The sequence below is a fragment of the Exophiala dermatitidis genome (assembly GCF_000230625.1).
Source record: "Exophiala dermatitidis NIH/UT8656 unplaced genomic scaffold supercont1.7, whole genome shotgun sequence".
NCBI lineage: Eukaryota > Fungi > Ascomycota > Eurotiomycetes > Chaetothyriales > Herpotrichiellaceae > Exophiala > Exophiala dermatitidis.
In genome coordinates this window covers 2,552,966-2,574,756 of record NW_008751652.1, presented here as the reverse complement: position 1 = coordinate 2,574,756, position 21,791 = coordinate 2,552,966, and the positions used below count along the sequence as shown (strand labels likewise).

Below are 21,791 nucleotides of genomic sequence, written 5' to 3'. Positions count from 1 at the left end.
TATCTTCTCTCGCGCTGTACGCTGCAAGGAAAAGAAGCCAGCAAAGGCAGAGGACCAAGGCCCTTCGATCATGTCCACCACCGGCAGTACGACAACAGCCACGGCCACGGCCACCACGAAGGAGGTGGTTGCAGAAAAGCAAAAGCCCCAGCACGAGGAACATTCCTCGGAGCTCGATATTGAGGAAGACATCGACACGGCGAATCCGGCCTATGTGAAGCGACTGAAGAGAAAGATCGATGTGAGGATATGTCTTGTCCTTGGAGTGTTGTATACGGTTTCATTGGTGGACCGTGTCAATCTGCCTGTAAGTTACCTTAGGCTTCCCTTTGCTGTCTCAAAGGATGGCTTCCTACGAGAGCCCTCCTTTCAAATCCGCAGATACTCTCTATGATTGCCTTGGTTTGGTTTCTTCTGATGTGAGAGCTAATTGATGAGAACAGAATGCGTGAGTATACTCCACCCTTAATTACTTTCAGTGGTGGTCTTTTTGTTGTGTCAGGAAGTTCGGCAGCTGATTTTGGATGCCCTGGGACAAACAGAGTTGTTGCTGGAATGAGCACAGATCTAAAGTTGAAGGGGAATGCTTATGTGAGTTCAAACTTGATCCATCCTAAGCCTCAGGCTCTACAGATCTGTTGGAAATCTGCCCAGAGCTGCAGAGATGCCCGTTGAGGTCAAACACTGGCACATTGTGCGAGAGAAATAGCAACAGAAACAAAAATGCTGACGTTACTTTTGTGGCAGACCCTTCTTGTCCTTGTGTTCTTTCCATTCTACATATGCTTCCAACCACCAATGACTGCGATTGCGCGAAAGCTTCGTCCGGGACGGTTTTTGTCCTTTATCGTCACCGCGTGGGGACTGGTTATGGTTGGGCACGGTCTTGTCCACGCCTGGAGACCTATGCTTGCCCTTAGGATTTTGCTTGGTATTCTTGAGGCCGGTTTCTTCTCATCATGTGCCTATTTGCTGTCTACTTGGTACACGCGCGCAGAGGTGGCCAAGCGGAACGCCGCTTTTTATCTGCTAGGAAGTTTGATTGCCGGATTTGGTGGTATTCTCGCATATGGGGTAAGTGAACCAAAAGGGGACGGCACCAAAGCAGTGGTTGACAATACTAACTTATTGGGTGTTGTAACAGCTTTCCAAGATGAATGGTGTCGGCGGCTATGCAGGATGGAGATGGATCTTCATCATGGAAGGCATCATTACTGTGTTCTTTGGCCTGCTGGCATATTTCCTGATCGTTGACTTTCCCGAAGACGCGCACAAGTCGTTTCGCTTTCTCAAAGACGAGGAAATCAAGACGGTCATTGATCGCATCAACCGAGACCGAAGGGATGTCCAGGCTCCGCCGTTCCGATTGGTGCCGTATCTCAAGAACGCATTGGACTGGAAAATCTGGCTTTACGCGGCAAACTTTGGCTTGACTTCGGTCGTAACCTACGCCGCGGCGTATTTCTTGCCGATCGTCCTGAGACAAGGGCTGGGATTTTCAGAGGCGGCTGCCCAATGTTTGAGTACTCCAGTAAGTCAGCCCTACCTCATCCATTCATCTGGATCTCCTCGTCAACGCTATATTCTCTTTCAGCAACTAATTCTTTGTGACAAAGTGCTACGTGTTCGCTTCCATTTTGGGGTTTGGAGAAAGTGTGATTTCCGATCGGATCCAGCTCCGCACGCCATTTTTGTTGTTCAACTGTGTCATTGAAGTGATTGGCGTTGTTGTCCTGGGATATGCAAAAGGCAGCGGTGTCCGATATTTCGGGGCCTTTTTGATCATCGGCGGCGCTCAGTCGAATATCCCGTTGAGTCTGACTTACCAAGCAAACAATATCCGAGGTGTGTGGCGTCGGGCTTTTTGCTCGGCGACCATTGTCGGTGCTGGTGGGATTGGTGGGATTATTGGGTCTTTGACTTTTAGGAGTCAGGATGCTCCGAATTACAGGTAAGAAAGCACCTCTGGCTGTTGTGATGGCGGCTCGAAGATGAATGAGGAATGGTTGATTGATTGTGTACCGTTCAGACCCGGCCTATACACATGTATCACCGCTGCATGTCTGACTTTCCTGTCTGTCTGCACCACCACCACGTATTTCTACGTCCAGAACAAGAAGCAGAAGCAGGGAAGGACCGTTATTGAAGGACTGGAAGGGTTCAGGTACACTTATTGATTGACTATCCAGCTTGTCGCTTCCAGCTGCCGGCAAATGGACGGGGCGGTGGGTCTATGGCATGAAAGGAGTGACGGGAAGGTGTTGCTTCAGGTAACAGAACTCGTTCTGTTCAAGTTCATGCCTTTATCCTCTTTCGTTTCAGATAAGAGAGAAGTCGATAAGGGGAGACATGTCGAGGGTTTGTTTGATAGGGTCATACGGTAGTCGCTGTCAGGAAAGGAGACTGGACGCTCGAGAAAGGGAGGCTCAGGCTCAGCTGGATAGATATCACCGGAGGATGAACTTCGGTCATCTACAACCTAAAGGAATGAGACTCGGATGTATATGTAAATATGGCATTGTAAATTGGTCGTACTGGGCTGATCAACTTGACTCGAAACCTGATGCGTTCAGATAAACCAGGGCAAGAGTAAAGGCTACCTGAGGTAGGTATCCATTGCTGTCCAATGTGTGCCTAGATCTTCCGAGGGACTTATAATGCAAGGCTAGAACCTATCTCTGTGTTTAAGTTGTTCAAGTTACTCGAGATGTCTGAAGTCGTCCCCAGGTATGCATCTCCGCTGCAACAGCTGAGGCAGAATTTAACCCAGAGCGAGGGAAGACGCGGCTGTACATTTCTACTGATTCTTTTCATTCTTGGTCTGAGAGCGGCAGAGTCAAGTTCGTATCTTTTTGGCGTCCCCTCTGCGACTGCTCGAAATTGTCTTCGGAAGTTGATCTTCTTTGGTACCTAGGTAGGTACTGTGTCTGAAACTACATTACAACTTCGCACTCAAGCCTGGCGCATTGCCTCCGGCCTCCTTCGCCGGCTGGATCTCGCAGATCAACATGCCCTCTCCAACAGTTTCTCCCTCTTCCACATCGCAGGCCCAGGTCACAACGCCGGCAAATGGGGCGCGAACTTCCAATTCCATCTTCATTTGCTGCACAACCATCAGCACCTCCCCTTCTTTCACGTGGTCGCCCTCCTCCACCGCCACTTCCACCACGGTGCCGGGGAATGGCAAGACGACGTGGTTGGGGTTGGACGGGTCACCCTTCCGGTGGTGGGAAGATGCCAGGCCAGCTCCGGCGGCCGCTGCAGCAAGGCTGGCGGTGAATTTCTTCTTTGTGGCCGAGGAATCAGTCACCAGCGACACGTCGCCTGCAATCAGGTTGGGGAAGTCGTTGTTCACAATGCGGTCGAGCACGATGAGATGTTCTCTCTCGGGCCCTTTGCCGCCATTCTCCAATAGCTCGCTCAATTTCACACGGAACGAGTCGCCTTTCTTGAAGAGCAAGCTGGATGGACCCGCAACGCCGGCCCCTGCAGAGGAGCCAGCATCGCTACCGGAGGCTCCACCAAACGAAGCTTCCCTTGCAGCCCGAGTCGAAGATACCAGGCTTTCCCCGAGCTTGCGGATATCTTGAAGGTTGTCCTCGAGCCAACGCGTCGAGCATCTGGAGGCCTGAAAATCCGCTGACGCCAGGGTACCGAGCAACACGGACAAATTTGTCTTCACTCCATTCACGACCAACTCGTCCAGTGCTCGCAAACCTTTCACTCTGGCCTCCTCGCGAGTCGGTGCACTTACTATGATCTTGGCAAGGAGAGAATCGAACGATGATCCAACCACGGTGGGCCGGCTGCCGCTGAGATGGGTATCGACCCTGACACCGCGGCCACCAGGGCTGTGGAACTGGGCGATCCGACCCATGCTGAGGGCGAACCCCTGTGCAGGATCCTCAGCCGTGACCCGCAATTGAATGGCGGCCTTTGCTGGCGGATTGCCGAATGATGCTCCTGGAAGGTTGGAGGAAAGGCCGAGACTGTCGATGCTCGCTCCTTGGGCGATGAGCAGTTGAGACCGTACGAGGTCCACATTGGCAATCTCCTCGGTTACTGTGTGTTCGACCTGAAGGCGAGGGTTGACCTCGAGGAAATAAAACTCGGGTCTCGACTCGTGGACGAGGTATTCGAATGTCCCGAGCGAGCGGTATTGTATCTGATGCATAGCAGGCTCATTAGAGGAATGATTGTTGCTTGACGGAGATCAAGGGGCGTGTCTTACCGACTGGGCTAGGTTTATCGCGCTCTGAATCACCTGTGCGACCACCGCCCGGTCTTGGATTGTCGATGGCGCCAGCTCCACCATTTTCTGGAATCTGTAGGTAAGTCAGCAAAAGTATACCAAGAGATGGTGTTTTGATGTTTGCAGTTTGCAGGCGTACGGACCTCCGCTGGATACTGCACTCACGCTCCCACAGATGGGATACTTGGCCACGCCCGTCGCCGATAATTTGCACCTCCACATGCCGGTACCCATCCACGGCGGCCTTTTCGATGAACACTTTCCCTCCCGGTGACTCTCCGCGGGCTCGATCAAAGGATTGCTGGAGCTCTTCTGGGCGAGTAACAAGACGGATGCCTCTGCCTCCGCCGCCGTCCACAGCTTTGATCATTAACGGGAAACCAATCTTCGAGATGAACTCCGACGCCTGGTCTAGTTGGGAGATGGGCTCTTTGAGAGCGGGTAACACTGGCACAGCACAAGACTCTGCCAGCCCTCGAGCATCAGTTTTGTCTCCGGTCCGACTCAGCGTGTCCGGCGTGGGCCCGATGAACCGGATGCCCGCTGCCTCGAGGGACTCTGCGAACTCTGCATTTTCCGACAAAAAGCCGTATGCGGGATGGACGGAGTCGATCTTGTTGTCGAGGCACAACTGCTTCAGAAGGTCTTTGTTCATGAAGTCGCCGGGCGACTTGAGAAGCAGAGCCTCGTCGGCATGGATCGCATGATTCAAGTCATCCGAAGTGTACACCGCAACAGTGTGTATCCCCAGCTCTCGGGCTGACGAGATGACTCGAATTGCAATCTCGCCCCTGTTTCCCACAAGGTGTCCTGGTCAACCCAACTGTTACTGTAATATGTGGCATCGCGACTGGCTTACCTGTTGGCGACCAAGAGCCGCTGTATTCGAACTGCCCCCATGATTTGGAGAAGCGATACCCCTCAAGTCCGGGCGTCTTGATAATTCGAGGATCCCGTGGTCACTCTACGAATCCGAGCTCTTCTTTTCAGGGGTACTGCTCAATCATGAGCATAGAGCGTCAGCGGTATTCTACTGCATGGACCGATCTCGAGATATTGGTTTCACCCCCAGCGAAGTCCGAAAGTCGTGTCGTCCTAGAGACTATTTGATTGCGACGAAACGATTGGGTAGCATCCTGCTGTGCACCGCTCCGGGAAACGATTGATCGCTTAGACCTGTGTGGCCTGAGACAATACCGAGGCACTGCCCCAGAAGACAGCGAGGTTTCCTGGGCTTGTCCCGCGGGTTTACCCCAATCACTCCGGATTCGAGTGACCTTTGGCCATGCTTAACCACGGCTATCTATCTGTGTTACGCTCGAATTCCCCACACAAGAAGCAACATGGACTCCAGACCGCGGCACCTTTCCACCAATGTTGTTAGGCGGTACTACTTTGGGAATTTGGTCTACACCCATGGAGGCATGTTCTGGGCCATCAATATAGCACACGGAGCTTCCTATGGTAAGTAAGTGAGGCAGCAGAGTTAAGATCTTGAGACGACATCGCGTTCACAACCTGGTTACGGCTCGTTAATCATGTCATTGCTCCCTGCTGCGGCCGCTGCGGCAGCCGCCGTGGTGTCCGGCATGTATCTGGATGCCAAATACTCGATTGGCAGCGACATTGCTCAGATGCGTGGAGCCAAGCGGATGCAGAAGCACGTTGAGAATCTGTACAAGGAGCACGGCGAAGACGACTGGTCATTCTACCACGTGCTTCACTGCACATACGACATCAACCACCACGACAACAATGCAGAGGCTGTGGTCTTCGAAAACCGGAGTTGGACCTACCGACGTCTCCGGGAGGAAGTTGGACGATGGGCCGAAACGCTGCAGCGGCTGGGAGTGCGCAACCGCATGGTGGTCGGCTTGTTCATCAACAACTCGCCCGAATTCATCTTCACCTGGTGGGCACTGTACAAGCTGGGTGCGATCCCGGCGCCCATCAACACTTCCGTCACTGGTGACCATATCAAACACTGTCTCAAGGTCAGCGAGGCCGAACTGCTCATCACCAGCTACGAATTGGCGGCAATCATAATGCAGACTTTCAACTTGACCAGCAGCGGTTTTGACGGCAACCCTTCCTGTCCACGGGTCAAGCAGTTGGTTTTGTATGATCACAACACTTATCCACCACTGGATCAATGGCCTTCAGGGCCAGGCATTTTGTCAGTGCGACACGACGAACTGCCTCCGGTGATGCCGGAAATGGGTGACTTCCCCAAGGCCACCAGGCCCAAGGTGCACCATACCGACGCTTCGCAATATTTGTTTACGTCCGGCACGACGGGACTCCCAAAAGCTTTGATCTGGCCTGCCGGGTATAGCTTGTCATCGACGTGTCCGACTAGATGGCCTGGAATGCAGAACAAGAAACGTCGCTTTTATGTTTGCTTGCCCATGTTTCATGGTACTGCGACGTAAGTGTATATCAATTGTTTGTTCTAAATGGTCCCTGCTGCATGCATTCCTCTCGACTTGGTTTTTCCGAGTCTCGTGTGCGTCAGAGGTGTATGCCACTTGGCAACCAAGATGGACAATACTTTTCAGACTACCTTACGGCTCTCACTCGCATTTAGACTTACTCATGGCTCCGAGTCTCTGATCCCCTTGCTGACTTCTCGTTTCAGATTCGCCGCTCTTCCCGCAACACACGCAACGTCGGGGACCATGATTTTTGCACGTCGCTTTTCCCGCCGCGAGTTCTGGGCTGACGTCCGTCGCTCTCGAGCCAATGCCATCTTGTACATCGGTGAGATGCTACGATATCTCGTCCAGTCACCGCCAGATCCTCGGTTCCAAGACGAGAAAGACCATGACGTGGATCTGGCATTCGGACTCGGGCTATCACCTACCGTCTGGCGGGCCGTACGAGAAAGGTTCGGGATTCCCTGGATCGTCGAGTACTATTCGGCCAGTGAGGCGACCACGTCACTTGTCAACTCGAACATGAACGATTATGGGGTCGGCAAAGTCGCCCACTGGGGCCCTCTGATGCGCAATTTCGGCCAGGATTCGTTTTATATTGTTCGAACTGATTTGGAAAGCGGGGAGATCTTGCGGGATCCCAAGACCGGGTTTTGTATGAAAACCAAAGCTGGCGAGGTCGGTGAGTCGATCTGCAGAATCACGCCGCCGTTCCAACGGAGACACGACTATGTTGGTGAAGGTGGGAAGGAAGCCACAGACAAGAAGGTGTTGAGAGATGTGTTTAGGAAGGGTGATGAGTTTTTCAGGCTGGGCGACGCCTTGGTTATAGTAAGTTCGATACCTAACATACCTGTTCAGTTTTCTCTGTGCCGGCCGGGGTAGACCTTTCTACGCGAAGTTGAACGGCCACGAGTGGAGTGTGCCTAGCCAAACCTGATTCCGATAGCAAAGAGTGTTGTAGCTTGGTTGCAAATACTCGGACTAACGTGTGTTTGTTGCTTCTAGGACAAAGAAGGTTTCATATCCTTCCATGACAGACTAGGCGACACCTACCGCGCCAAAGGGCACAACATTTCCACGACTGAAGTCGAAAGCTGCTTCAGCCGCCATCCGAACATTGCCTCGGTTAATGTCTATGCCATCCCGATGAACAGGTATGGCTACGACGGTCAATTGGGCTGTGCCGCCATCACCTTTACTTCGGACAGCAATTCCGAAACGCCCACGGCGGTCGAAAAGGAAACCGTAGCCCAGCTGGAAAAATGGGCCACCACCAACGAAAGCGCCGCTTTGCCCTCGTACGCCGTGCCGCGGTTCCTGCGTGTGTTGGTGTCCACGCAGTCTGCGACGAAAGATGTTGCTGCGGATGCCGAGCCAGATAGAGTTTCGCCGATCATGAAGAAGTTGAAAACTGGACTTCGTCAAGAAGGTGAGAGGACTGCTTTCGATTCTTTTTCGACTTCGTTTGCTGATGACAATAGGCTTCTCTTTACCTCCTGGTAGTAAGGATAGAATCTATTGGATCGAAAAAGAAGGCTCTGGGTATGTTCCGTTGACGAAGGAGGCGGAGCAGCTTTTGTTGTCGGGTAAGGCTAGGTTATAGATATGTCAGCGGATGAGCGCGGGTGGTCGAGATAGAGAAAGAGAAAGATAGAAAAGAAACACTATGCAAGATGTAATCTCAAGAGTGGTTCACTGTCCTGAGGGATCATTGAATCCTTGTTGTTGTCCTCGTTTCCAAGCTACCGAAAGCTGTGGCGCTGAATCCTGATTCATTGTGTCTTCACCTTATCCTTGAGCTCTTGCATCCCATATTCGATGGTCTCCGTAATGCCAAATTATGCCAGTTGGAAGTATATCGATTCGAAGCATAAAATACCCAAAGCTGGCGACGCAGTCCTCACTGCGTCAAGTAAGTACCCGACACGAACCGACATTTGACCCTTACGTTCGGCCTGTACTGGGTCGCAGGCCATGAAGATAAGGGTTCGTCAAAGTCATTGTGGAGGCAAACATAGGTACCTCCGGCCTTGCTCTCTTTTTTTTTTTCGTCAAGTCTTCGAGGTTAGGACTTTCAATTGCTACCACCGGAGGCCTTTTTTCTTCCCCGTTTCCTTTTGCTGGGCGAGACGTTTCAGAAGGAAAAGCATAGCATGTCAGGACTCCTGCTCTCTTCTATTTCTACTCCATGTCCGGTGTTATGACATTACTATCCCCTCCATCGATCAGGACATCGCGCATAGTTTCGGCGCTCTTAACTCTGATATCGACAAAGCTTTGGGGGGAGTAGAAGGCGGTATGACAGGTTAGGGTCATACGGCCCTGCAGCCAGGGCTCTTTGCTTCTGTACGCTTGAATGAGCGGATGGACGTTGTTTTCGGGGATTGGTTCTTCGGGAAGCACATCGAGCCCCGCTCCGCTAATGATTCCTTCACGCAAACACCTCTCGACGGCATCCAAATCGACGATTTCGCCTCTGGCGGTATTGACAAAGACGGCGCCGCGAGGTAAGAGAGATAACAAGTCATAACCGACCATACCTCTCGTTTCGCGCGTGCATGGACAATGGAGGCTCAAGGTGGTGCTACGCCGAAACAGCTCTTTGATGTCTCGTGTTCGTTCCACGCCTAGACTCTTGTCGGTTCCATTCTTTACGTACGGGTCGTAGAAGAGAACGTGCCAGCTGAATGCTTTGGCCCTCAATGCGGCCGCTGTTCCGATCCGGCCCATCCCCAAAATGCCAAACGTTGCGCCTTGAATCCGGGAAACTAAGGGGGTGTCGATGTACATCCATGGTGCGGGGGGTGTGGCGCGCTGTGTGTCGTTGTGTAAGAGGATGCCGCGGCGGAGGGAGAGGGCGAGGGCTAGTGCGTGGTCGGCTATTTCGCATGTTCCGTAGTCTGATGGATCATAGAACAGAAAATGGGGTTTAGTATCTGATTGTGATACGGAGTATTTGAGAGGGTTAGGTAAAGTAAGAGAGAGGCGCATTTGCAATGCAGCGCTATCTGTCGAAAGTACTCTCTGTTGGATTGCAGGTTTCTTTCTTACCTGGGACATTGCATACCGTGACACCTCGCTTGGCCAGGGCTACTCGGTCGAGTCGATCATATCCGACACCCATGCGAACTATGCTGTTGAGCAAAACAAAAATGGAACATGTCAGTACGTAGATACCGAGCAACGTGACACCGATGAATGGCGATCATCTGGGGCAGCATCTCTTGTCGTTCGGAACAATATTTTCGGAACAATATTTTTGAACGACAAGTTCGATCCTCGATAGCAAGCATTCCAATTCAGAACAGTGCACCTAAACTCACACCTTTAGTCTCGGAAACAGCGCCAGATCTTCCGCCTTGAAACTCATCTTGAGCACCATGATGCCGTCGACTTGTTCTCGAAGACCAGGATCGATATCTGACCATGGTCTTCGATTTGGGACCCCGGTCGGCCATAGGTTGGTTTGGATGTATTTCACGGCGTAGTTCTGGCCTGGTCTGGGCTGGAAGATTTCTTGCTCGACTGTGTCGTCCTACATTCGGAAATGGCAGCGCGCATTAGTAAAAAGGTTGTGGGTGGTATACCAGTGGTGGAGGGACAGATTTAGAGCGAGAATGAACGAAGACAATTGGACCAAGGGAATGAGATACGAGAAACTCACAGGATAAAGCCCGTCAGCCTGGATGATGGTGTAAGTTGGGATGGCAATGGGATCCGCTTTTGCCGAGGAAGTCATGGTCCGAGAGGTGTTGTAGTAGTTCTAGATTAGAGACCAACCGATACCGATTTGAAGGAGACTCCGATCTTTGCAAGAGAACCAAAGAAATCAAGCCCCCAGTTGCATAGCTTTTCTCTGGTAGATTTCGTTTAAAACTCGATATCTCAAAGAGTGAAGGTGCCTCGCGCAGACAAAATCCGATGTTGTTTATTTCTCCAATTTTGATGGCGCAAGGACGGGGTACTCCACGTCCTCGCTCGGAGAGAACTGCCCCGAACAGGCCAAACCGAGACTGATGACAAGAACGTATATACAAGATACAACATCAAGCAGATATTTCCCCAGCGCGATGAGTGCATGGTTTGAAGGAGACGCCATGATTTACAATGTTGGAATTTGCACTCACGATGCACGGCATCTTCGCCCTTGCACCCGCCGAGCTTTTGGTATGTACAACATTTGCCCTGTTGCCGTATAGGGAATTCTCCTCTATCCCGGCAATGAAGGCGTGTGTTGAAGCTCAGGATGAGCGAGGAGCTCATGTTGAATTGAATGCCTCGCCATCGTCGACGAGGACGACAGCGGAATTGAGGAATTGAGAAAGAGTGGGTAGTGGATGCAAGCGGGGCGGTCCCAGGATCGCTTCTATGTATCAACTTCGCGGAATGTTTTGAAGGACAAACCAACAAACAACCTTCTCGGTCTAAAGTGCAGAGTCATCGACTCGAGCGAGCGTAAAGTCTGTTCCATCGATCCTGTCGTTGATATCGACAGGGCCAGAAGCATAAAGTCATTTTCGCCCTCTGCACAGATCTGATTATAACTTTAGTTTTCTGAGAGCAAATCTTGCAAAAGCAGCAGCAGCTAATTGCCAAACCCCCCGCCAGAGAGCCGAGATAGAAGCGTGTAGTGAAACTGAAACCCGTTAGTTACCTTGTTTTCTGGTTACCATTAGCGACGAATGAACTGTGACTGGATGCAAATGATCGGCCTGAAGCTCCGTCCGATTCCTAGATTGCCCCGTGATGGGGTGTCACTATAGCGGCAGCAAGATACAGCCTCCCGCAGCCTCTCATGGCGGCAATAATTCGGTGGTCAGACAGTTTCTATTGGCCGTTGCAAAGGCAGCAGCATTTCACAACCGAAATCAGCGCCAGAGCCGGGGATACCGCTTGGCAGGGAAACTTGAGCTGCGCCATGACAGAATCAAATGCCTCAGAGCCGGATCTTTAGGAGCATCCAGTGGCAGTCCCATACTCTTACCAACATCCGTCTTCTCTCCTCAAATCCTCGACACCTCGTCATTCAAGTCTGCACCAGACTCCTCTTACACCTTTCCACTCCTTCGCTGGTGGTTGGTGTTGTCAGCTGGGGACTTTCGTTTCCTCTTCGGCTCTCTTCTCCTATGGATCGTTCGTTGTATCAGTAGCTCTCCAGGGTTGTCATCATGTATCGTTGCACGGCGGGTAAGCTCTCTCTGAGAGCCGTTCACGCCTCGAGGTTCTTGCACACCTCGTCCAAATCACAGATCGCTTCGGCAAGCCGTCAGAATGCTCTCGTCGCAGGTCGGAAACCGTTGGCCGTGGTGGCTTGTAGCTCTATGCAGCGCAGAAGCTATGCCATTGCGGCCGGCGAATTCAACAAAGGCGTAGTATGTTGAGCGTGGAATTTGTTGCGCTTCACTCACTGACCACTTCAGGACCCGAACGACTCGTTCCTCTCAGGCAATGCGGCAAACTACATTGACGAGATGTACCTAGCCTGGAAACAAGATCCTTCCTCCGTTCACGTCTCATGGCAAGCTTACTTCCACAACATGGAAGAAGGCAACATGCCCGTGTCTCGAGCCTTCCAGCCTCCGCCAGGCTTGATCTCCCAAGCCGAGGGCGCAGCTGGTATCGCCCCCAGCGCCTTTCCCGCCGGCGACGTCGACGTCACGAACCATCTCAAAGTCCAACTGCTCGTCCGCGCTTACCAGGCTACTGGCCACCACAAAGCAAAGACTGATCCTCTTGGAATCCGTGGAGAGGCGGAGGCATTTGGATACCGCAGACCCAAGGAACTCGAACTGGACCACTACGGTTTCACGGAAGCTGATCTCGATCAAGAGTTCACCCTCGGGCCTGGTATCTTGCCCAGATTCGCCACGGAGACGCGCAAAAAGATGAAACTCCGCGATATTATCGCTGCTTGTGAAAAGATTTACTGCGGTTCCTACGGCGTCGAATATATCCACATCCCGCATCGAGAGCAGTGTGACTGGATCAGAAACAGAATCGAAGTCCCAACGCCCTACAAGTATTCCGTGGATGACAAGCGTCGTATTTTGGACCGGTTAATTTGGAGCTCCAGTTTCGAGAGCTTCCTGGCCACCAAGTACCCCAACGACAAACGTTTTGGTTTGGAAGGTTGCGAATCGCTGGTGCCGGGTATGAAAGCCATGATTGACCGCAGCGTCGACTACGGCATCAAGGATATTGTGATTGGTATGCCGCACAGAGGACGGCTGAACGTGTTGAGCAACGTCGTTCGCAAGCCCAATGAGTCGATTTTTAGTGAATTTTCCGGCACGGCAGAAGCGGGTGACGAAGGCTCGGGTGATGTGAAATATCATCTCGGAATGAACTTTGAACGTCCAACCCCGTCCGGCAAGCGCGTCCAATTGTCGCTGGTCGCAAATCCGTCCCATCTGGAAGCCGAAGATCCCGTTGTGCTTGGCAAGACTCGTGCCATTCAACATTACAACAATGATGAGAAGAAGCACCAGACCGCCATGGGTGTTTTGCTGCACGGTGACGCTGCCTTTGCTGCGCAGGGTGTTGTATACGAGACCCTGGGTTTGCACGCCCTGCCCGCATACTCCACGGGCGGCACCATTCACATTATCGTGAACAACCAGATTGGTTTCACGACCGACCCTAGATTCGCTCGGTCGACACCTTACTGTTCCGATATTGCCAAGGCCATTGACGCCCCTGTTTTCCATGTTAACGGTGACGACGTGGAAGCGGTAAACTTTGTTTGCCAGCTTGCCGCTGACTGGAGAGCCGATTTCAAAAAGGACTGTGTCATCGACATTGTCTGCTATCGTAAGCAGGGTCACAACGAAACCGATCAACCGTCCTTCACCCAACCTTTGATGTACAAGCGAATCTCGCAGCAAAAGCCCCAACTGGACAAGTATGTTGAAAGACTGCTGGAGGAGGGCACCTTTGCCAAGGAGGACATCGAGGAGCACAAGAAATGGGTATGGGGAATGCTGAACGACAGTTTCGACCGAAGCAAAGACTACCAGCCCACCGGAAGGGAGTGGTTGACGTCCGCATGGAATGGATTCAAGACGCCCAAGGAACTGGCAACCGAGGTGCTCCCGCATCCACCAACTGGCGTGGACCGTGATGTGTTGAGCTTGATCGGAGACAAGATCAGCTCGGCGCCCGAGGGCTTCCATGTCCACCGAAATCTTAAGCGTATTCTTGGTGGCAGAAAGAAGGCTATTGATGACGGCACGGGTATTGATTGGGCCACTGCTGAAGCTCTGGCTTTTGGTACTCTGTGTCTCGAGGGCCATCACGTCCGAGTTTCGGGTCAGGATGTTGAGCGTGGCACATTCTCTCAGCGCCATGCCGTCTTGCATGACCAGGAGAACGAGGAAACTTATACTCCGCTCAACAACCTGTCCAAAGACCAGGGAGCTTTCACCATTTCCAACTCTTCCCTGAGCGAGTTCGGCGTTCTCGGTTTTGAATACGGTTACTCACTGTCGTCTCCGAATGCGCTTGTCATGTGGGAAGCGCAATTCGGTGACTTTGCCAACAATGCCCAATGTATCATTGATCAGTTCATCGCCTCGGGCGAAGTGAAATGGTTGCAGAGATCAGGTCTGGTGATGTCGCTGCCTCACGGTTACGATGGCCAAGGCCCTGAGCACTCTTCAGGACGTATTGAACGGTATCTTCAGCTTTGCAACGAGGAACCTCGTGTTTTCCCATCGCCAGACAAGCTCGAGAGACAGCACCAAGACTGCAACATGCAGGTCGCATACATGACCACTCCTGCCAACTACTTCCACATTCTCCGCCGACAGATGAACAGACAATTCCGAAAACGTAAGTGTATCCTGTCCTTACCTTTGATATCTAACTGACATTGTCACAGCTCTTATTGTCTTCTTCTCGAAATCTCTGCTGCGTCACCCGCTGGCCCGTTCCGACATTGACGACTTTATCGGAGATTCGCACTTCCAATGGATCATTCCTGAGACTGAACATGGCAAGTCCATTAACGACCCCGATGAGATCGACCGTATCATCTTGTGTACGGGTCAGGTGTATGCCGCGCTTCACAAACATCGTGCCGACAAAGGCATCAAGAACGCTGCCATTACCCGTATCGAGCAGCTTAATCCGTTCCCATGGGCACTGTTGAAGGAGAACTTGGACACCTACAAGAACGCCAAGACCATTGTGTGGTGTCAGGAAGAACCCTTGAACGCCGGTGCCTGGAGCTTCGTCCAGCCCCGCATTGAGACGCTTCTGAACGAGACGCAATACCACAACAGACGACACGTGATGTACGCAGGACGTGATCCTTCGGCGTCGGTTGCCACTGGATTGAAGGCCACTCATGTCAAGGAGGAGCAGACCCTCCTGGAGGATGCTTTCAGAGTCAAGCAGGACAAATTGAAGGGTGAGTGACTGGCCGATGGTGTGACAGGTGCGAAGGTGGTGGGTGAATGAACGACCGAGGTTCGACTGGTACTATGACTGCGCTCGTCGTGCCTGGGTGAGAGCTGATGAGCTAGCCACGTTGATACTCCCTGGTGGGCATCACATCGAACCGGGAAAGCAAGAGAATAGGCTGAGAGCGTGCTATCGCTGGATTTGTGCTTTGCCAGCGATGATTGCGCATGTGCTTGGATTGAGATCCCATTATTTATTAGTAGCATCAATGAGAGCAAAATGTATTCTTGACAGCAACAGCCGTATTACGCTCGACGGGCCCGCACTGTGTGCAATGACAGTTTTTCCATTGCGCCGCCCATGTCTTCCTTCGTGGCATCAAGCTAGCTACCGCTCATATTATGCCTCGCGATACCCTCAACACACTCCTGTGTTGAGGGGCTTGGGAGCCATTCACATGCCACGGAAAGAAAATCGGGCTTCATATCTAGGATGGAAAAGCCGAGCGCCTACTGACGGGCCCTTGCCACATACATATGTATGTACTATAAAGGCCCATTTCCTCTCCAGCACGTCAATTGGGGTTCATGTCGGGAGAACGAAGAAGTCAAGCGCCAACTAATCGGGCCGTCCAATATGCATAAGGTAGGTACTACTGGATCAGTCTCTCCCAGGGGGAAGGACGCGCACCAGGTCTCCCGTCTACCTTCAAGGTAATCTTCAGAAAACCAGTCGCCAGGCTTCTTGTCCAGTTCCTACCGTCTGATCGCCCACGGGAGGACGATGCGCGAATCGCTGCAGCGTCCCTGAGGTTGGATGCCGATGAATCTGATCGATCCAGGATCTAATCCACAGAGACATACACTGAGAGTCTGGGACCATATGGGTGCAATCGCCACCACCTACCTGAAGTGAGACAACAAGGGTTGGGGTTTGAACTGGATGCGAGTGTTTGAAGATACACGTTGAGGAGTGCACTGTATGGCTGTTCCAGCCACCCCGCAAAATCTCTCAGCCACCACCACCACTACTAAAGATCATCGTAAGGGGAGTTTCGGCTCCCATCCCATACCTTGCGAGACGCTCGCTTTGCCGCTCATCACTGGGTAAATACTACCAAAGGAAACATGGACTTTCAGACAGGACACGCATTCTGCTATATCGGTCGTGATTGGGCCGTTCCAGGAGGCTGAAAGCAGCGGACCAATCACATTCACCGTCGGCCTCGTAGCCTGACCGCATGGAAACAATTATGCGACACTCCTGACGAGGCTGCGTCCCGAGACAAGTGTCAGCCTTGTCCGTGTTTTCATCTGCCACTGCATTTGTTTCATACCACGACCAACTGCAGCAGGTATGTTCACTTCCCAACCATAAGATACAAGTGCGTGTTTTGTTCTCCGAGACAAGCGTGGCTCAGCGTGTGATTGATTCAATTACCCCCGGCAAGGCGCACTGCAATCTGGAACAACTGGTTGCAGATCCAGATCCAGACTGGCAGAGCGTGGCTAGCTGATCGAGTAATTGCGTCTATTCCACTCCAGCGGCAAGGCAAGGCACACTCTATTCTGGAACAATTCGTTGCCTAATTGAAATTGAGATCAGGACTGACTGGGTACCATTGTACCAAGAAACCATGTCAGGAGAAGGGAACTAGGTAGGACTACCAGGTAATGTCCTACTACATCCTGATATATATCGTGCGCCTACCTCCACGGTCGGCAAGTATTTGCTATTCTAGACTTCTGCCTTTTCTCAACCACGGTATCTGTTCGTTGCTTCGATTCTTTCCGGTATTTGTTCATTCTTCAAGGCTCCCTCCCTTCTGCAAAAGCAAGCATTGATACCCTCTTCTGCTTCTTCTTCTTCCTCTCAAAATTACTTCTTGATCGTCACCCCTTCGACTGCTGGATCAGTCAAATTGCAAACATACACCAAGCAAGTTGCTTTTCTTCCTTCCAACTTCAGGTTTTACACTTTGATTCGTCCCCCACAATGCCTTCAAAACCGTGGACACTTATCTTCGTCCTTTTAAACTGTAAGTCACTCTTTATTCAAAGCGGTCTTTCTGTCCTGACTGACTGACATCCGTTTCTTCTCCTCAGTGGCGCTATGCAACTTGGCCCAAGGGGCGGGAACCCAATTCATCACGGGGGCATGCACCAGTGACGCCGACTGCGCATCTGGATGCTGTGGCTTCAACAGCGGCAAATGTGCGGGTCCGGTGGTTGCGCAGGAACGTGATGGCGGATGTGGCTTTGGAGACGCGCAACCCAACGACAACGCTGCGCAAGCTTTGACTGGCGGCGGCAGTGGTGCTGGTCAAACTGCAGCATCAACAGCAGCAGCAGCCGTTCAAAGCGGCTCCAGCTCCAGCTCCGGCATCGACAGCAACGCTCCCGGAGCTGCCAACGTGGGAACCAGCTCCGGAACCCAGTTCATCACAGGCCAATGCTTAAGCGACGCAGACTGCGCTTCCGGATGCTGTGGGTTCAACAGCGGCAAATGTGCCGGCGCCATTATTGCCCAGACGCGCGATGGAGGCTGTGGCTTTGGCGACGCACAACCAAATGATAATGCTGCACAGGCCCTTACTGGTGGTGCGGCGACAGCAACGTCGACAGCAGCCGCCGACGCTGGTACTGGGTCTGGAAGTGGCAGTGATAGTGGAAGTGGTGCTTTTGCAACCGTCACAGCAGCCGCTTCAACCGCCTCAATCAACAGTGCCGCTCCCGGTGCAGCCAATGTCGGCACCGGCAGCGGGACACAATTCATCACGGGCCAATGTCTCAGTGATGCCGACTGCGCTTCCGGCTGTTGTGGGTTCAACTCGGGCAAATGTGCGGGTGCCATCATTGCCCAGACTAGGGACGGCGGCTGTGGTTTCGGTGATGCTCAGCCGAATGATAATGCGGCACAGGCTTTGACGGGAAGTGCGCAGAGGAGGAGTCTGAAGAGGGCTGTCAATGTGCAAGAGTTCATGGCATGATAGACTCAAGCCCTTCACACACACGGGGGCCCTTTTTGCTTTTAGGCGGCGACATTGGCGGGCGTTCTATCTTACCTTCGATTCGGTTGGATTGGATTTCGCGACCGGGGCTGCTGAGCGGGACTAGCAGGAGCATGAGCTTAGAAAACCCGGACATAGAAACAATTCGGTGTGTTGAACCGGCAGAACAAACCGAACCTTCGACGGCCAAAATATAGCAGCTGGAGTATCTTTATCGGTAACGGACGGGAAACAATTCACCTTCCCTAGTGATTGAGGTATGCCACTTATATGTCTTCTGCAACTCTCTAGGATTCTTACCTACTTATCAATGTCCCTGCCTCCGTACATGGGACGTGTCGACCGCAACGAACTAGTAATAGTAAAACGGGGGAACGAACGTGCGGTGGTATCCCAAGTAGAATATTGAGGGCTCGACTTCCGAGAGTTTCGTCCCACCTGCAGAAAGACGTATCAGGCAGATATATATGTATGTATGCATGTTTACTCATTCATATTGTCTTAGTCTAGCATAGTAGAACACCGTGACACAGTCGATCAAACAACATATACTTGCAGACATCCGCAGTGTTTGATACAGACACATATTCTAGCCTCTAAGCTAACTGTCTAACTGATCTAACTCAATCGGCAGTGGCATACGGACTCCTCTCCCTCAAGCGCCGCCCATACTTCCAAAACAGCAAAGGGGCAGGCGTCAGCAGCACAGCAATACATCCCAACCAAGTCATTGTCCAATGCACGCCGATGGCATTATACATGGGCCTGGCGGCGAGGACCATGCCACCCGAGATAAAATAGCGGGCCATGGTGATGCTGGCGAGTGCGACGGCCGAATGCTCGCCGTAGCTGTCGATGATATACTCGTAAGTGGCGACGTACATGGCGGTAATGACAATACCGAAAGCAAAACAGGCGCCCAAGCCAGACCAGATGGAGATCGACGGGTAATTCGTCCAACCGAGCCAGAACAGGACGATGGGCAACAAGGGCGCCGTTGTGATGGCGGGCCAGAGTCGTGACTCCGGGTCGACTGGGGTACGGGGCTTGTGGTTCGTTCTTTGTCGTGCCCGACTGTACATTCCTGGAGCGCACAGCGTGAAAACAGTCGATCCGACTGCGATGGCCGCAAAACATGAGCCTTCCAATCCATCTGAGATTCCCTATCTTTTTTTGAAAATGTACTCGAAACCCGAGAGGAAGGAGTACATGAGGATGTACAACAGGACCAGGAACGCGCCTAGCACGACGATGACGGGTTCGGTGGTGCAGAATGTCACTGACATCGGGAGGACCTGTTTGACTCTTTTTGCAAGGGACGGTATTTCGGCGTGTTTGGACTGGTATCGATCGTCGCCGGTCACGCGTCGGAGATGTTTGGCTTTCCAGTCAAGCAGCACTGGAAGATATGTTTCTGGCAAGAACAAAAATGCCACGATGAATGCTGCCGCCGAGATGATTAGTGTGATCCATTCGCACCATCGCCAGCCTAGTTTTGGGTCCGAGGTTATCCATCCGCCTGCCACGGGTGCCATCATGGGAGCTACAGAACATGAAATGTCAGCAGATGCCCAAAAGACTCATGACGTTTGGTTAATGAACACTATGCGCATAAGGTTAAGGCGAGATGTCTGCTTGACCTACCAGCAACATTGGCCCATGCGATGACCGGAAACACAAACGATCGCTTCACCGCCCGGAACTGGTCTCCCACACTGGCGCCGTTGATGCCCAAGGTGGCGCTGGCGAACAACCCCACAAAGTATCGACATACCACCTGTCCTCCAAATTTGTGCACGAGTGCCGAGCCGAGCACGAAGAACATGTAGCAGAGTGACGATACCAGGTACGTCGGGTTCCGCCCAACCGTTTCCGAAAGTGGTCCGACAATGAGACATCCAGAACCAATACCAAACAAATACATTGACTGCGAGAGGTTCTCGGCCACGGCGCTGACGTGGAACTCTTTGCTAATGGACTCGTTGGCCATCGAGTCCGCGGCGCCGGCCCAACCTTGTGCGAAGATGAGGAACGAGAGGACCGCAATATTGATGGACCGTGAGCGAAGAGACCAGTTGCATGGGTCGAGGGGGTCCGACTCCCCTTCTAACTCGACCAGGATTTTTTCATTGTCATTGTCACTCCTTGATCCATCGGCTGTCGAGGACTTCTCGGATACACGATCCCCTTGGTTAGAACCTTGATGTTCTTTTTCCCCTATCGGAGTCTGATCTGAAGAGTGGTCGAAACGTTCGGTGCTCGTACGAGAGTCTGAGACTGACCTCAAAGTCGAAGGAGAGGAAGCCGTTCGAGGCGATTTGACGCGATTTCCGGCTTCGACGTCGACATTGGCATCGGCATCTTCCGCAAACTCCTTTCCGTTGTGACGCCTGTTCCAATCTCGCTCGACTTGTTTGCCCAGTCGACGATACTGGACCGCCGACCACATTGAACAGAAAGAAAGAGAGGTTTCGTCCTCGCACACTGCTCAGCTTTGCAAAGATGTAGTCCTTTCCTAGCACGTATTGTCCACTAGGGTCTCGGTTGGGTCTCGAAGCAATAATGGATATAATCTTGTCTGTATTTGCAAAAGACCCGGACTGGCACTCAACGTTCACGCTCCCAGTATCTGCTGCCGAAGGTCCTTGTCAAGTTTAATGGAGTTGGTAATGGATGCAAAGATTTCTCGTAAATGTATCAACAAAAAGATGTAAACATGAAGTCAAAAACAAAATGTTCGGCCTTCAGAGCCATCTGCGAAAGAGAGACAAGACCAGGGACCCCTGTGAGATATGGGTGTACCTGTTCTGGAACTGGCGTCGCCATATCAGGTACTTTGGTACAAAATACCTTGTGGATGTGATGCAATGGCAAGCCACGAATGCCGTCGAACTGACAACGCCGTCCAGTAGAAACCGGCAAAGGTACAGTACGTAGACGACGGCTGGTGCACAGGTGGGTCAATCGCATCAGAAATGATGCCCGCCACGGCATCAGTTCAGGCGAAGATCCGCATCCAGCTGGCAGCCCGTATTTCGCACAATCGCATCCTTATTTCGCATAAAAACTAAACTTATTTCAGCGATTTTTAGTCTACTTCCATTTAGTGCCTATAGCGCCGTATATCTCGTAAGTCAATACATCCTATATTATTGCCCACCCGCCTATTGCGGTACGGCTCTGCGCCTGCAACGCCTGTAACGCCTATAACAGCACACCTATAATTGCACGCCTACACCTATACGCCTACACCTACACGCCTATACCTACACGCCTACACCTATATGCCTACACCTACACGCCTACACCTACACGCCTACACCTACACGCCTACACCTACCCGCCTACACCTACACGCCTACACCTACACGCCTACACCTACACGTCTATAACTACGCGCCTATAACTATACGCTTATAACTGCACACCTATACCTATGTACCTATAGAAGTGCGTAGCTATAGGCGTATAGCTGTAGGCGCGCACTACAGTTATAGGTACGTAGTGGTAAGCGGTGTAGGTATATAGTTATAGGCGTTGTAGGTGTACAGTTATAGGCGTAATCGGGGGTGCTGTACAGTATTGTAGGTATATACCTTACGGCGCCACTACCATGTTGGACTACGGTAGACCTACGGTAGAAATATTACTACGGTAGAAATACGGTAGATAACTACCTTACGGCGCC

At 52.0% G+C, this 21,791-nt stretch overlaps 8 protein-coding genes across 8 annotated transcripts; 4 read left to right on the top strand and 4 right to left on the bottom strand.

The window, feature by feature from the left end:
• Positions 1 to 70: 70 nt before the first annotated feature.
• HMPREF1120_08729 (retrograde regulation protein 2) lies at positions 71 to 2,177 on the top strand (the record flags this gene model as incomplete). The annotated part of the gene is made up of 7 exons (XM_009162998.1): positions 71 to 307; positions 444 to 448; positions 543 to 591; positions 748 to 1,074; positions 1,145 to 1,531; positions 1,617 to 1,951; positions 2,030 to 2,177. The coding sequence occupies 7 exons, from the start codon at positions 71 to 73 to the stop codon at positions 2,175 to 2,177; spliced, it is 1,488 nt and encodes a 495-aa protein (XP_009161246.1).
• Positions 2,178 to 2,682: 505 nt separating this feature from the next.
• On the bottom strand, positions 2,683 to 5,454 carry HMPREF1120_08728 (pyruvate carboxylase). The gene is made up of 4 exons (XM_009162997.1): positions 5,112 to 5,454; positions 4,396 to 5,043; positions 4,232 to 4,325; positions 2,683 to 4,165 (listed from the first exon to the last, which is right to left on the bottom strand). The coding sequence occupies exons 1-4, from the start codon at positions 5,150 to 5,152 to the stop codon at positions 2,939 to 2,941; spliced, it is 2,010 nt and encodes a 669-aa protein (XP_009161245.1). The 5' UTR covers positions 5,153 to 5,454; the 3' UTR covers positions 2,683 to 2,938.
• On the top strand, positions 5,198 to 8,423 carry HMPREF1120_08727 (fatty-acyl-CoA synthase). Its single transcript, XM_009162996.1, has 4 exons — positions 5,198 to 6,680; positions 6,891 to 7,518; positions 7,696 to 8,119; positions 8,172 to 8,423. Exons 1-4 carry the CDS (start codon positions 5,791 to 5,793, stop codon positions 8,291 to 8,293), a joined length of 2,064 nt encoding a protein of 687 aa, XP_009161244.1. The 5' UTR covers positions 5,198 to 5,790; the 3' UTR covers positions 8,294 to 8,423.
• Positions 6,645 to 11,350, bottom strand: HMPREF1120_08726 (C-terminal binding protein). Its single transcript, XM_009162995.1, has 4 exons — positions 10,355 to 11,350; positions 10,014 to 10,225; positions 9,742 to 9,824; positions 6,645 to 9,590 (listed from the first exon to the last, which is right to left on the bottom strand). The coding sequence occupies exons 1-4, from the start codon at positions 10,427 to 10,429 to the stop codon at positions 8,872 to 8,874; spliced, it is 1,089 nt and encodes a 362-aa protein (XP_009161243.1). The 5' UTR covers positions 10,430 to 11,350; the 3' UTR covers positions 6,645 to 8,871.
• Positions 11,351 to 11,858: 508 nt separating this feature from the next.
• On the top strand, positions 11,859 to 15,108 carry HMPREF1120_08725 (2-oxoglutarate dehydrogenase, mitochondrial; the record flags this gene model as incomplete). Its single annotated transcript, XM_009162994.1, has 3 exons — positions 11,859 to 12,062; positions 12,111 to 14,520; positions 14,570 to 15,108. The coding sequence occupies 3 exons, from the start codon at positions 11,859 to 11,861 to the stop codon at positions 15,106 to 15,108; spliced, it is 3,153 nt and encodes a 1,050-aa protein (XP_009161242.1).
• A 1,980-nt stretch (positions 15,109 to 17,088) lies between these two features.
• Positions 17,089 to 18,082, top strand: HMPREF1120_08724 (uncharacterized protein; the record flags this gene model as incomplete). The annotated part of the gene is made up of 2 exons (XM_009162993.1): positions 17,089 to 17,131; positions 17,199 to 18,082. 2 exons carry the CDS (start codon positions 17,089 to 17,091, stop codon positions 18,080 to 18,082), a joined length of 927 nt encoding a protein of 308 aa, XP_009161241.1.
• Positions 18,083 to 18,726: 644 nt separating this feature from the next.
• Positions 18,727 to 19,185, bottom strand: HMPREF1120_08723 (MFS transporter, DHA1 family, multidrug resistance protein; the record flags this gene model as incomplete). Its single annotated transcript, XM_009162992.1, has 1 exon — positions 18,727 to 19,185. One exon carries the CDS (start codon positions 19,183 to 19,185, stop codon positions 18,727 to 18,729), a length of 459 nt encoding a protein of 152 aa, XP_009161240.1.
• An 81-nt stretch (positions 19,186 to 19,266) lies between these two features.
• Positions 19,267 to 20,552, bottom strand: HMPREF1120_08722 (MFS transporter, DHA1 family, multidrug resistance protein; the record flags this gene model as incomplete). The annotated part of the gene is made up of 2 exons (XM_009162991.1): positions 19,267 to 19,646; positions 19,748 to 20,552. 2 exons carry the CDS (start codon positions 20,550 to 20,552, stop codon positions 19,267 to 19,269), a joined length of 1,185 nt encoding a protein of 394 aa, XP_009161239.1.
• Positions 20,553 to 21,791: the final 1,239 nt, after the last annotated feature.